The sequence below is a fragment of the Nerophis lumbriciformis genome, linkage group LG10, assembly GCF_033978685.3.
Source record: "Nerophis lumbriciformis linkage group LG10, RoL_Nlum_v2.1, whole genome shotgun sequence".
In the NCBI taxonomy this organism is placed as follows: domain Eukaryota; kingdom Metazoa; phylum Chordata; class Actinopteri; order Syngnathiformes; family Syngnathidae; genus Nerophis; species Nerophis lumbriciformis.
Genome location: NC_084557.2, coordinates 22,949,562 through 22,964,823, shown reverse-complemented (window position 1 = coordinate 22,964,823; position 15,262 = coordinate 22,949,562). Strand labels below are relative to the sequence as shown.

General features: G+C 40.7%; 1 protein-coding gene across 1 annotated transcript in view; it reads right to left on the bottom strand.

The window, feature by feature from the left end:
- b4galnt4a (beta-1,4-N-acetyl-galactosaminyl transferase 4a) overlaps positions 1-15,262 on the bottom strand; it is a 397,542-nt gene that overhangs the window by 15,469 nt on the left and 366,811 nt on the right. The window contains exons 10-14 of the mRNA XM_061970004.1: positions 12,514-12,678; positions 7,788-7,897; positions 7,334-7,434; positions 4,517-4,590; positions 2,643-4,056 (exon numbers count right to left, since the gene is read on the bottom strand). Of these exons, the coding sequence (XP_061825988.1) occupies positions 2,643-4,056; positions 4,517-4,590; positions 7,334-7,434; positions 7,788-7,897; positions 12,514-12,678 (1,864 nt within the window). The remainder of the gene's footprint in view (positions 1-2,642; positions 4,057-4,516; positions 4,591-7,333; positions 7,435-7,787; positions 7,898-12,513; positions 12,679-15,262) is intronic.

The window sequence follows — 15,262 nt, the reverse complement described above, 5'->3', positions numbered from 1 at the left end:
CCTCGGTAGCACGGCAAGCAATGGCGGCAGTTTGTTCCCGCAGACAAGCGAGCTAAACCCCCTGGATGTCTTGGCTCACACCGTCCCTTATGCCACCGAAGATGATCAAGAGAAGAATATCGACCCTAGCTTCCCTGGCCTGCTGACATCAACTCCAAAACTGGACAGATCAGCTTTCAGGAAAAGAGAGCGGATGAGGGTATGTCTACAGAATATATTAATTGATGAAAATTGGGCTGTCTGCACTCTCAAAGTGCATGTTGTTGCCAAATGTATTTCATATGCTGTAAACCTAGTTCATAGTTGTTAGTTTCCTTTAATGCCAAACAAACACATACCAATCGTTGGTTAGAAGGCGATCGCCGAATTCGTCCTCGCTTTCTCCCGTGTCGCTGGCTGTCGTGTCGTTTTCGTCGGTTTCGCTTGCATACGGTTCAAACCGATATGGCTCAATAGCTTCAGTTTCTTCTTCAATTTCGTTTTCGCTACCTGCTTCCACACTACAACCATCCGTTTCAATACATTCGTAATCTGTTGAATCGCTTAAGCCGCTGAAATCCAAGTCTGAATCCGAGCTAATGTCGCTATAGCTTGCTGTTCTATGCGCCATGTTTGTTTGTGTTGGCTTCACTATGTGACGTCACAGGAAAATGGACGGGTGTTTATAACGATGGTTAAAATCAGGCACTTTGAAGCTTTTTTTAGGGATATTGGGTGATGGGTAAAATTTTGAAAAAAACTTCGAAAAATAAAATAAGCCACTGGGAACTGATTTTTAATGGTTTTAACCCTTCTGAAATTGTGATAATGTTCCCCTTTAACCTTTATTTAACCAGGAAAAAATCCCACTGAGATTAAAAACCTCTTTTTCAAGGAAGTCCTGGCCAAGAGGCAGCAGAGTTACACATAAAATGACATTCACATTACACAATACAATGACAGGATGGACATCAATCAATCAGCAGTTACAGATAACTTCAAATGCTCTCAGTCTAGATTTAAACGCATTTAAGGATAACAATTCAGTCAGCTTCCAGTCTCTTTGTATAATGTTTCAAGCACAAGGAGCTGCATAGACAAAAGCTTTTTTCCCAGAGAGCAACAGCTGATCATTGGATCTCAGTGAATAAGAGTTCGTACTTTTCTGTGAAATCAATGCACAAATGTATTCAGGCAATAGTCCCAGAAGAGCCTTGTAAATAAAAGTGTACCAATGACACTGTCTCCTAATTAACGGAAAAGGCCATCCCACCCGAGAGTACAAATGGCAGTGGTGTGTCATGGCTCTACAGTTTGTGATTAACCTCAAAGAAGCATGGTAAACACAGTCCATCTGACAACAGGAATGAGTAGCATTCATATAAAAAAGATCGCCATAATCTAGCACAGATAAAAATGTGGCAGAAACAAGGCGCTTTTTGACACCAAAAGAAAAACATTTCTTATTACGGAAGAAAAACCCCAATTTAAGTTTTAGTTTCTTCACCAGTTGATCAATAAAAGGTTTAAAGGTGAGAGTCATCAATTAAAACGCCAAGGTATTTATATTCATGCACCACTTCTATGACATTCCCTTCAAGAGTGGACCCTACCGGAGGAGTTTGAGGCACCTTCCTATGTTTGGAAAACAGCATAAGTTTTGTCTTGTCAGCATTGAGAACCAGTTTTAAGTCAATAAGTGAATTCTGCACAGCGACAAAAGCTTTCTGCAGAGAATTAACAGCCTGTTCAAAAGATGATCCAGAGCAGGGGTGTCAAACTCAAATACAGAGTGGGCCAAAATTTTAAACTGAACGAAGCCGCGGGCCAAGGTTGAACAAATTAACCTTTTAATAGGGACCCAAACAAGTTTTGCATTGAATATTGAACAAGCAAGGTTTATATAACTTTATAGTGACATGCAAAATCCAGTTTCAAATAATAATAATAATAATAAAAAAATATCAATGGCATATCAAATAAAATGTAAATAAAAATTGAATGCCTCTTTTCTATGTGCAGCCTTCTAAGGTAAATATCAAAATAAACGTTTTCCACAGGCTAATAATAAATTTGAAAATAAAATAACAATAATGAAAATACACCACCGCTATATAATGTGAGAACAAGTGCAGGTTTTGACTAAAAGGTCATGGGGAAATAAATAGTTTCTAATAAGCTGTTCCCCGGCAGTAGCTATGGCAACCACCGTATTGTAAACACTTGCCAGAAAGATATATTGCAAGATTAACAATTGTGTTTTAGATCGTGAAATGTATAGATATTATACACTCTCAAACCGCAAAGATTATGTACAAAGCAGGGCTCTCAAAAATAACCAGTTAACTCATCGAATCAAATCAAACTTTATAAAACGCTTTTCATGCATAAAATAAATTCAACGCAAAGTGCTTTACAGACTTAAAAACAATAGCACCTAATAATGTGGTTGGTGAGTTTCAATAGAACCCTGCAGATGTGGAATTGTATAAAATCGATGATTTCAGACTGGGTTGCTAATGTTTAAAAGTGCTAGCCAGTGAAGGAAGTAATGAACACACAGGGGAGCTGCTAAGGTGAAATAAACGCAACAGGACACTAATGAGCACGTTTAGAAAGTGAGCAGAAAAAAGGTACATTCCGACCTTTAGTGTTCTTCTTACCCTCCATTGCGTTCGTTGAGCTTCTCCATGTACTGTGCCAGCACGTCCACCACCTCGCTCTCCGCCAGCTGCAGGTTACCAGACACATTGCAGCGCAGGTCGTTCCAGTCTGAGCGCAGAAGCTCAAAGTCCATGGGATTCACCGAGAAGGTCCTTTGCCAGTTGATGCTCTCCTCGGCCCAGCCTGGCCGCGCCTCCACTTCCTCGTAACTGTAATCTGACATCTCGCCCTCCTCCGGCTCCGGGTCGGGATTAGAGCGGTTTGTGTCGTGCTCCAGCTCTGCCAGGTTGGCGTCCAGCTGCGACTCTGTGATCTCGGTGGTCCTGAGGTAAGACGTCACCCGCACTTCACCGTGCAGGTTTTCAGAGGAGTTCAGCCAGTGAGGTGAGGTCTTGGCCGAGTCTTGGTGATGAGACAGTGGGGTTCTTGGCTCACCTTTACTGGGAGGACTAGAAGTGATCTTTAAATGGCGATTGCCTGCTTTTCTGTGGCTTTCATTGAACTGTTTTGCAGCAGACCTTAGAATGCTTTCATTTTGATGATTAATGCTTCCATTGTGATGAGATACCTTTCCATCTTTTATAGGGGGATTGGGCCACAGTTGAGGGGAATTTCCTGGACTTCTTCCATCTGTTTTCACCCCCCCGACATTCCCTTGGCCTCCAAGCTTGACCAATCTGGTGGTTTTCCCTGTTTGGTACAGAAAAACTCCTGGAAAGACTTCTCTAGGATGACGAGATGCCCTCTCCTCCCTCCTCTCTCGACGCTGCTCTCTCTCCTTCTCTCGCTCCCTGTTGGGCCGAGGCCTGGTGATGTAGATCTTGTTCTCCTCCTTCTTCTTTCCAACGAGGTTGTTGTTATTGTCCTGGACATTGTTGCTGCGGGCGGAGTTGGTCAGGATCTGTTTGGCACGACTCGTAAGGGCAGGGATGGAGGACTTTTTAGGGAAAAGAAGTGAAGATTTGGACAGTTTAGGTGGAGTCTCAACTTCTTTATCTCCACCACTTTTGCTGTTGGGGCTGAGCTGTGCCGGGCTGTTAGGGATCCAGGTTAGGGAGCGACCTGGGATAACTCTATCAGTGTCAGGGTGATGCATCCTCGGCTGGAGTTCTGGTCCCTCTCTGGTGTCATCATGACTTCTGTTAGTCCTTATTTGAGCTCTTTTCCTGCGTCTGTCACTTTCACTCTCCTCATCTCTGTAAGGAAAGTGTATCCTCTCTCTGTCTATTCCTCCCTCCTCTTCCTCATTCTCTCCTTCTTTGCCCGCAAATGTAGGCCCAGGTTGAGGTTGCTGATGGAAGGGTTTAGAGGTGCGGCTCGTCTGACTATAATGAGGTGGCTTCTTGGGGGTCGGCGTGCCAACAATCTCTGCCTCGTCCTCCACATCCACCCTCTCCTCCTCCTCAAGGAAATCTGAAGATTGGAAGTCATAGTTAGTCTTGCAAAGACAGTGGAACGCTACCTTTGCGGGGTTCATTCATTCATTTGCATGCCGCTTGAAGCCATTGGGAGCTGCCATTTTGATGACATAACTTCCTTTTAGGGTTGTACGGTATACCGGTATTAGTATAGTACAGCGATACTAATGAATCATATTCGGTACTATACCGCCGGTCCCCCACCCGTCGTCAAGTCAAAATGTCTATCCGCAGTCAGCAGTGTTGTAACTATTTCTACATACTGTAACTAATCCTTGTTCCCATGGTGAGTGTGCAATTTTTTACTATAATAGGGACTATTGTCAAAGCTATTATTCGTGTTAATATTGATTCTTATGGGGAACTCTGACTTTTCGGTTTACTAACCATGTTCAAAAACCAATAAAGTTCATAAATCAAGGTTCCACTGTATATAAGTTTATTGGCTGAGTTACCATCGGGGTTGGGAAAGAAGAATGGCCTGTCATCTTCCTCCTCATCCATCTTCATATATTTGTAGAAACCGAACCTGTCAGACAAGCAAAACCACAACTTATTTTCAAACATAACTTAAATTATACAGATGTATCCAATATTTAGTATTCAATCCCAAAAAGTCACTGTAGAGTGCAACTGATCTGTACCACACCATCTTTAACACATTGTCTTTGAGGTACCCCACGCATATTGCATTTTGGATTGGTCAAATTCAAATTTCTATGTGGCAGCAGGAAAAAATGCCTTTTTCTGCCTTTAATCTAGGCCTGGGCCGATATTCAATAAGTCTATTAAACGAAGATAAACGAAAATGAAGTCGGTACGTTTTCCAGTTTTGATAAATTGCCATGTGCATGCTTCAAGAGCATTTACGCTTTTTGTTGATTTCAGCAGTTATGCGTGTTTGTGCCATAGCAGAATGAAAAGAAAGGGGTGAATTCTCTTGTCCTTCATTAAGTGTCTTTGACTCTTGGGCAGCGAGGCGGGTCCGCTGGCCCGCTAGCATCACACAGTGCAACAAGTTAGCCCGTGCGACACGTATATGAGCGAAAACTGAAAAAATGATCACAAATCCAAATGCCACCGCACCAGTGTGGGAATATTTCAGTTTAAACCTTTGGAACAAGAAGAACCTATCAACACAAATGAGCCAGTTTGCCGAATGTGTGTGAATACAAATAACCTACACTTCTCCTTGAAACCAACAGTCCACGAGGTGGACAAGGTGAGCGCAAACAAATCAGTGCAAAATAGGGTGCGCTCATAGAAAGTGCAGTTAAACAAATTGCCAAAAACATGCTGCCATTTCATACTGTTATAAAACTAGTGTTTTTAAAAGTGCTGCAAACGTTTGACAGACATTTGTCATGTTGTCATGTCATGCTGGTGTTCCTCACTCTGAATCTGCCAGACTAAAGTTTTTTATTATTGCCTATGACCTGGTAACATATCTGCTTATACTGTAGTGTTTATATTGTTACTCTGCACTTTTGTTTAAAAAGGTCCTAACCAATGTTCCCTCTAATTTTTCATGTGTGTGAGCAAACGCAAAAACTCCCTGAGCATTCAGTGGAGCCCATGTGAGCAACATCAGACGTGCACACTGTGGCTACACCAGCAGCACACCTGTCCCAAACCTGACTAAATAACAAGTTAAATCTCCATCCATCCATCCATTTTCTACCGCTTGTCCCTTTCGGGGTCGCGGGGGGTGCTGGAGCCTATCTCAGCTGCATTCGGGCGGAAGGCGGTGTACACCCTGGACAAGTCCCCACCTCATCGCAGGGCCAACACAGATAGACAGACAACATTCTCTTATTATTATAATCAAATGACAGCAGTCATTTCCATGAGGTTATTTTCTAATATAAGTGTTTAGGCCCACTTACAATGACAATAACAAAAAATATTGTTTTTCATGAACTGTGTACTTTTATTGTTTGTCTGGGTGGAGGTCCTGCTTTGGAAATAATTTGTACCCCTTTCAGACATTGCATTTAGTTCCCATTAAAACATTCACATGTTGCACAATGAGATGTAAGCAGGGGATCATGTGTACATTCCTGCAACTTCCTGTTTGTAAAAAATATATTTTTATTAGTATTTATTTAATATACTAACAGCATTTCATGATTAATATTTATAAATTAAGATTCCTAATAAATGACACTAGAATAAGCACACATTTGATTGGCAAATCATAGTGTAACGACCTGGAATGACACTTTATGTGTGGTGTTGGAGTTGTCCGACTTTTTGTGTGGCTGTAAACGCATCACCGGCTAAGTGCCATATGTGCATGTGTTGGCGCAAGTGAGAAAGAGCGAGCGGCTGCTGTTGATATAACAAAGTTGCTTTTGGTCTTGTTTGTACTGCAGAAAATGACCAGTTTTGCTAGATAGACTTTTTTTTACTATTGTTTTGGTGATGTGTTTATGGCCGACAATAAAGAGTTTTGCTCAGTAAAGTGATCGATGGAATTCATGTCCTCAAAGCGTCTCGACAGACGGTACAATATTTGAACAATGATGACGAAAACAGTTTTCTCTGTCGTGTCCGTGTCGTGTCGAAAATTGTTATGCGCTTATTTTTTTATTTGATTTTGTGCGTGGCGTAGATATGCCGTGCGCAGAGGACGCTTGAGCAGTGCGCAATTGCACAGGCGCGCACCTTAGAGGGAACATTGGTCCTAACTTGATTGTCAATTAAGTAATGTACAACTCTACCTGTGTCTACATGTTCAATATTGAAGTGCGACTTTGTTTGTCAATACTTTATTTAGCCAATTTAATTATTGTTTTAGTTGTGCATATATTTGAGCCCCCCCCCCACACACACACCTCCTCCTTAACATATTTTATTGCTTTTAGTTGTGATTTTTATTAAAGTGCAACATTTGGCTAATAGGCAAAGTATATTTTATTGTTATTATTTGTTTTTTTATTTACCTTGGATACTTAAATTTTACATTTTAATTACAATGCCGCCCGATTGTAGCTGAGATAGGCTCCAGCACCCCCCGCGACCCCAAAAGGGAATAAGCGTTAGAAAATGGATGGATGGATGGATGTTAAAATAAACAAGACATACAAGCTTATTGCATTTGAAAGGATATACATGGATTGTTATTCTGTATTATCATTACATCAATGGTTAATGTAGCTGCGTGTGTCCCGTCTGTCAGCCACTATAGTTATTATCAGCAGCGAATTTACACACAAGAGCTGAGACACAGGCGAGACTAGAGGATTGTTTCAAGGTTTTGAACAACCTACTTCTCCAAGTAGATTGGGGACTCTCTGTAGAAACATTTGTTCTCTCGCTCCATGTGTGTGAGCCGTGTGAAGTCATTTGGGTAGACGAAAGACAGATACACCTGGAAAAAGACATGACACCATGTACAGAATGGCAGAAATGTAACTATTACAGTAATCAATTGGGGGTTGATACTCTAACTTTACTTTGATATTGATGTAGTAAGTTGCATTTTCCTATAGGGGGAAGCAGCGTTCAACATCACTTGCTACTTACTTCCCTCATGATTCCTGAGAATACTACAATCTCTCCTTAGAAGTCTACTTTTTAAGCAGGTTAAAAGTCACCCATACTTGCTTCCGTTCACCCCATCAGGATGATTTTAGTTTGAGCCAATTAAAAACAACATGACACATGAAGAAGGACAAGCCTGGTGATGATCCACAAAAAAAAAGCGATGAAAAGGTCACTTACAAACTGTAAGCCCTGGTATCTGGCGATGGGGAAATCTTTGACAACATAGGTGGGAGAGTAAAGACAGGCGGGCAGGACATTTTCCAGGCGGGAGGGGTCGATCATAGGAACTGAAAGAGGAGGAAAAACAAGGATGAAGTGATGTCATCAGAATCAAACTTTTTTTATATACATGATATTTATTTATTAATTTGATAGGGGAATCATAATACAGGTACTGAGAAAACAGACAATTAAAAAAAATCACAAACATACAGAGAAGTGTCACTGAATAAAAACAACAACAAAAAAAAGAGTTGAGGTAAGTGGAAAGGTTCATTGTCAACAATGAGTGTCACATTTATCCTACAGAGCAGTGGTCTCCAACCACCGGGCCGTGGACCGATTGGTACCCGGCCGCACAAGAAAAAAAGAAAAAAAAGAAGAAGAAAAAAACATTTTTTTTTCTCCATTAAATCAACATAAAAACACAATATATATCAATGTATATCAATACAGTCTGCAGGGATACAGTCCGTAAGCACACATGATTGTATTTCTTTATAAAAAAATAAATAAAAAATAAAAAAGATCACCCCCCCCGGACAAATTTTCAAGCGTTGACCGGTCCGCAGCTACAAAATGGTTGGGGACCACTGCTATAGAGTCTTTAATTTAACTATGTAAGCGGCCGCCGCTGCTGCCCACTGCTCCCCTCACCTCCCAGGGCGTGATCAAGGGTGATGGGTCAAATGCAGAGGATAATTTTGCTCAGTGACATGTGGTCACTAGAGGCAGGTGAGGCCCATCCTCACGTGCGGTCACTAGAGGCAGGTGAGGCAGGGCCTCACCTGCCATCATGGAAAGAAAAAAAATGTAAAAAGAAAAAAAAAAAATTTAATTGTTATATGTATCCAGTGATTATACCATAAAGTTATTTTCCATTTAACTTCACCAGTTTTAGATTATTTTTTATTCAAAATCGCTGAATTTTCACATTTGCCGTTGAGCCAGTTGAGGCACGTCACTGCGTTGTGCCTCACCATGGATGAGCGGACTCGGCTAACTGCTGGCCTGCTGTGCAGTGAGACTGTATTGCTATATGAACTATATTATACATTTCCATAGTTTAGTTAGCTGAGGTATATCATGTACAGTGTATTTTGTCAACAACTGTATGTGTGTAAAGTATTTCTTGTGCTGAGCGATCATAAAACGGCTGCGAAGACGTACTGGCAGAGGCTCGCGTAACCCCGCCTCCTGGTGCCGGTTAAGGCACCTTCGCCGCAGAGTGCACCCCCCGACGGGAGCGCCACACCAACCAAAGCCCACACCCAAACCCTCCATGTGCAAGACCGAATCCACCCAAAAAAAGTCACTTAACAAGAAGCCAAAAAGTGCAAAAACAACATTGCTCGCGCCGGAGGAGCCGTGAACGACTGCAGAGACACAACATTAGGTACACTTGCAGACTGCAGCATGGATTTCATATTTCATTCATTCACAACTCCTCCAACACGAACACCACTGTTCCCGCACTTATAAGTAAAGGTAAGACCATAATAACGTTTTTTTTAATTAAATGTGCTTTTTTGTGTGCTAGAGTTTGTATGTGTAAAGTTAAAGTTAAGTTAAATTAGCAATGATTGTCACACACACACTAGGTGTGGTGAAATTTGTCCTCTGCATTTGACCCATCCTCTTCTTCACCCCCTGGGATGTGAGGGGAGCAGTGGGCAGCAGCGGCGCCGCGCCCGGGAATAATTGTTGGTGATTTAACCCCCAATTCCAACCCTTGATGCTGAGTGCCAAGCAGGGAAGAATGCTGGTATGAGCTTTTAAACATAACCCGTTAACTGCTGCCAATCAAATGGTGAATAAGATACTCTTTAGGGTTCATATGTTTGTAAATCTGACTGTGATGAAGTCAGTGCCTCACCAGTCATGAACCTCACCGCACGTCACTGATTTTGCTGCACCTAGTGTGTGTGTGACAATCATTGGTACTTTAACTTTAACTTAATTAATCATGCAGCCGCAGGTCAAGTCAAATTGTTTTGGTGTATCCCTCAGATTATATTTAATTTTCTCTAAAAACATGAGAAAAAACATGAGATCCTTAAGCCATAGGGAGGCCTTGGGGGCTAACTGTGATTTCCACTCCAATAAAATCCTTCCACAAGCTATTAATGATGCAAAGGTGATACTATCCCTAAAAGTCTGCTTAATTTTTTGATAGTTTGGTGGAATCAAACTTTTAGAATTGAATAACACATGAATATGAATAACACATGAGATCACGGGTATCCAATGTGCAATTTGCCGACAGCAGATATGTTGGCACATTCTGGAAATACAGAAAAATAACAGTAAAATTGCAAACAAGATTGAAAATATGTAATTTAACAGGGAGAAGAATGTACGCTTTGACACATATGACAAAGTTGTGATGCATTTTTGTCTTTAAATATACAGTCAAGTATTCATAACCCTGGCTAGAAAAGCTGAGAATTTTTTTTTTTTCCCCTCCACTTTGATGCCTCTTGTACATCGTCTTATTAATTCATTTCCAATCAAGAAAAAACTTTGAATAAAAGTAACATTAAGTCAAAATTAAGAATATAAATGACTTCAGCTTGTACTGTATACCAGTGGTCCCCATCCTTTTTGTAACTGCGTACCGGTCAACGCTTGAAAATTTGTCCCGCGGACCGGTGGGTGGGGGTGGGGTTGGGGTTGGGGGTGTATGGTATTTTTCTATTTATTTTTTTTGTCATTAAAAAATACAATTATGTGTGCTTACGGACTGTATCCCTGCAGACTGTATTGATCTATATTGATATATAATGTAGGAACCAGAAATAATAATAACAGAAAAAAACAACCTTTTTGTGCGAATGAGTGTAAATGGGGTAGGGAGGTTTTTTGGGTTGGTGCACTAATTGTAAGTGTATCTTGTGTTTTTTATGTTGATTTAATAAAAAAACAAAACAAAAACATTTTCTTCTTCTTTTTTTTTTTCTTGTGCGGCCCGGTACCAATCGATCCAAGGACCGGTACTGGGCCGCGGCCCGGTGGTTGGGGACCACTGCTGTATACAACTTCTTAGCACATGTTGTTTGGGTTGGTTGAAACAATTAAAAACACGGTGGTACTTTGGCTTTCGTACGCTCCACCCACTTTTCATATGATTCGGCTTTAACAAAAATGTTCGCCAAAGTTCTGCCCCAGTTTTTGTGGACGATTATTGTACAGCATTATCATATGTACATTGCACGTAACAAACTAGTCCGTTTGTCTGACTATCATTCAACAGAATTGAGTGCCCAAACAAAGAATTCCATGTTTTAGTGACTACATGTGTGCTTATACGACCATGTACGGCCAAAGAAAAGTTGCAAGGCACAGCACTTTGATAAAGAAAGTCCAAACACTATTAAATTGAAAAAAGAAGACATAGCAGAGTGCAAAGGTGATTCTCATCTTCTCTATGCCCTCTACGCTCATTGCCGCATTGGTCAACAAGAGTCTTTAATAAAAGGCAAAAGTAGGGATGGGTAACGAATTTGGTGCCATGTCCATTGGTATTACAGGCTTCCGATTCCAATAAAATCAAAAGGTACCATAGTTTGATACCTTTTCACGTCCAGTTGCAGACTCGTCACAGGCTCAAATATTTGGCTGGGAAACAAGCAGTTAAGCACTCAAAGCAGACTCAGCCTTAATCAAGGTAATATCACAATTGTCCATGCCAACAAAGCAAGAATAAAGCAAAGTACAGTTAGGCCCCACTTTTCTAAATGTACTAACTTGATTCTTATTTACATTGACTTTCCCATAGACATGCTATCAATTAGCCTTGATGATTTTACATGGAAATTTGAACATGTCTCATCTTTGGTAATGAAAACTACAAATAAGATGTATTTTACAATCAAACAGCTGGTGTGTAATGAATACAATATTTAAGGTACAAACTTTGTAGGGCTCAACAAAAGAAGAAACTGGCACATTTAATTAAGTTAATGGCAAAGACTACTTCCTGGCAAAGGCAACACCATAGTCTACAGGGCTCGAAAGGGCACGTGATTTCCCAATGCAATGTGGGTGCTGGGTAGCCATTTTTGCTGGCTTCAGGTTTTGTTTACATGGCTTTACTGAACCTGCGGCAATGTGAGAAAGAGCAACACACTGGATTAATATGGATCGTAAAAAAATCAAAAAAATCAAGGAACTACAGCGAGAGAAACTGTACCCTGTTCCAAAGGCTCCCCACCTCGAAAAAATAAGTTAAAATGGTGGAATTTATAGACACATTTGAAGAAAAGTACTGTTGAGTACCAGCATCGATTCCTAGAATCGGGAATTGGTACTGTATCGATTCAAATATGAAAGGTACCCATCCCTAGGTAAAAGTGATGTTATGTCATTTATATGTATTTTACATTGTTTTATGTATGTAAAAACTATAATCAGTGTCTGTGAAGTGCGTTTTGTGTTAATATTTTTGGGGGTCTGGAACCGATAAAATCGTGCATATATTATTTCTTATGGGGAAAATGTTTTACTTTTCGCTTTTTGCCTGACTTTTTGGAACGGATTACTAATGAAAAAGGAGGTTTCGAGTTTTCAGTATGCGGCCCTTTGTGGGAGAAATGTGTAACAGATACATAAATGCATTACAGATAACCGGATTATGAGAGAGAGAGAGACTACGAAAAAGCCAGATAGTCTGGAATAGACTTACTGCTGTAAAAGGTGTCCCTGGGGTCTGGCTTCAGCATGTCTGCTCCGTGCTGCAGTATGCCACCCCCTTCCACCTTCCAGGGTAGCGACTCCTCTGGGAGACGGAGGTGACTGGCAAAGGTTTGAGGGATGTGACCTATACTGTTCATCTTGAAACTGGACTCATCTGAAAGAAGGTAAAAAAAAATAAGAAAATGTGTCGAGACAGATCCATTCAATGGCGTTTGAAGGACAAACAAATACACATCGATTTATTGTGTGACCATCATAGATCACTGCTGGGCATTAAAGGGTGAAGAGGGAAGAGGAGAAGGACAGTCACTGAATACTTAATTAGGTACGCCTGCACAGTCTCGTGAGAGCCAATAGGGAATCAGTATCAACAATTCTGCCTTTTCATAGGTAATGCACAGTTTGAATTAAACATTGATACAGTCAGGAATGTATTCCTTCAATAATTAGTGCGCTGCATCGTAACGACAGACGTATAGATGACTAATTTAAGTTTCCTTATATATTTTTTATTTCTCTCTGAAAATTGTATTTCAAACAGCAAATTATTAGGTTTACAGCACTGCAAACCACATCGCTGTTAAAAACAAAGCAAGATGATTTTTCGATACAGCTCATGTATTGGATCCTATTATACACGCTAGCGCGCTTGCACAAGCAAGAAACAAAGTCCAAGAAAGTATAAGTTTGGAGACGAAAACCCAAATAGTGCAGAGGGGAATCATAATTACACCAATCGATAGCAGAGGAGGAGGACAAGGCATGTGTGATTAATGGCACGTCAGTAGCAAGACCTGATGGGAAAAATGCCATGTAATTAACAGGGTGGTCAGCAACGTTGTTATCCTCTTGGGGTTGGCCGTGCACATTCAGTGTGCGCACGTACACCAAACAAAGGGCACCTATTTTTAAACTTCTTCCCAGCGATGGAAGACATCTGTTGATCACATACATGGTATCCATGACAACACCAATGTAAATATCTGCTGGCTCCCAATGCAAGAATAAAAAGGTATGGTATGGCTCTGGTGTGTCAGTCGCTCTCGGTTTTATCTCTTTAATATTTTACTGATAATTGTTCTGAAAAGAGCCATAACTCTACGTTAAAGGTCAGATCATGTGTTGTTGTTGGGTTTTTTTTATCACAGAACTACAATTCTATTTTACAAAACGGTTTCAGGCAGTGTCCAGAGCAGGGGTCGGCAACCCAAAATGTTGAAAGAGCCATATTGGACTAAAAAAACAAAACAAAAAATCTGTCTGGAGCCGCAAAAAATTAAAAGCCTTCTATAAGCAGCTGAGATAGGCTCCAGCGACCCCTCGCGACCCCAAAAGGGACAAGCAGTCAAAAATGGATGGATGGATGGAAGTGTTATAATTAAAGTTAAAGTAAAGTACCAATTATTGTCACACACACACTAGGTGTGGCGAAATTATTCTCTGCATTTGACCCATCACCCTTGATCACCCCCTGGGAGGTGAGGGGAGTTGTGGGCAGCAGCGGTGGCCGCGCCTGGGAATCATTTTTGGTGATTTAACCCCCAATTCCAACCCTTGATGATGAGTGCCAAGCAGGGAGGTAATGGATCCCATTTTTATAGTCTCTGGTATGACTCGGCCGGGGTTTGAACTCACAACCTACCGATCTCAGGGCGGACACTCTAACCACTAGGCTACTGAATTAAGGCAACACATGATGTAAGTGTCTATATTAGCTATATTAGCTTACTATCAAAATGACTTTAAGAGTCTTATATAAGTGTTATAATGAAGGCAACACATGATGTAAGTGTCTATAATAGCTATATTAGCCTACTATCAAAGGCTGACGCAAATCCTCGTTGACAGAAATTTTGTATTTTACCGTATTTTTCAGAGTATAAGTCGCACCGGAGTATAAGTCGCACCTGCCGAAAATGCATAATAAAGAAGGAAAAAAACATATATAAATCGCACTGGAGCCCGGCCAAACTATGAAAAAAACTGCGACTTATAGTCCGAAAAATACGGTAATTTTTATTCTACACATTTTTGCAACATTGGAAATCAATAGTAAAATGAAGGCTTCTCACAGGATGAGATAACTTCTGGAAATTACTGGCTCAGAATGGCCAAAGGTTTTGATTTGTGTGACCAAGTTTAAGGAAATGGCAGGCTGTCTTCTTTTAATGGATTTATGACAATCTTTGCAAGCTGGGTAACGTTTGCTGTGGTCTGGAACAACATGGCACACCAACAACTATGAGAAATGCAGCCAATATTACATACAGATAATGTGTCATGAGACATGCAAATACAAATTAAATAGACAGAGGACATAAGTAAAGGAAATTAAATGAGCTCAAATATACCTACAAACGAGGCATAATGATGCAATACGTACATAAAGCTAGCCTAAATAGCATGTTAGCATCCATTAGCTTGCGGTCATGGATTGACCAAATATGCCTGATATGCACTCCAGCAAATCAATAAACTCAACAAAGCTCGCCTTTGTGCATTCACACACAGCATAAAACGTTTGGTGGACAAAATGAAACAAATAAAGAGTGGCATAAAACACGTCTGTCTGTGGCAGCATCGGAGAAAGTTGTATATGTAAAAAAACTACGACGAGTTCAAGGATCTCTGAAATTAGTAGGACAAAACGGTGCTTGCCAAACACTCTCATCAGTGAGGCATGTTTGACATAAACAGTGGAATTTCTAACAATTAGGAAGGTTTGTGTCATGTTAAAA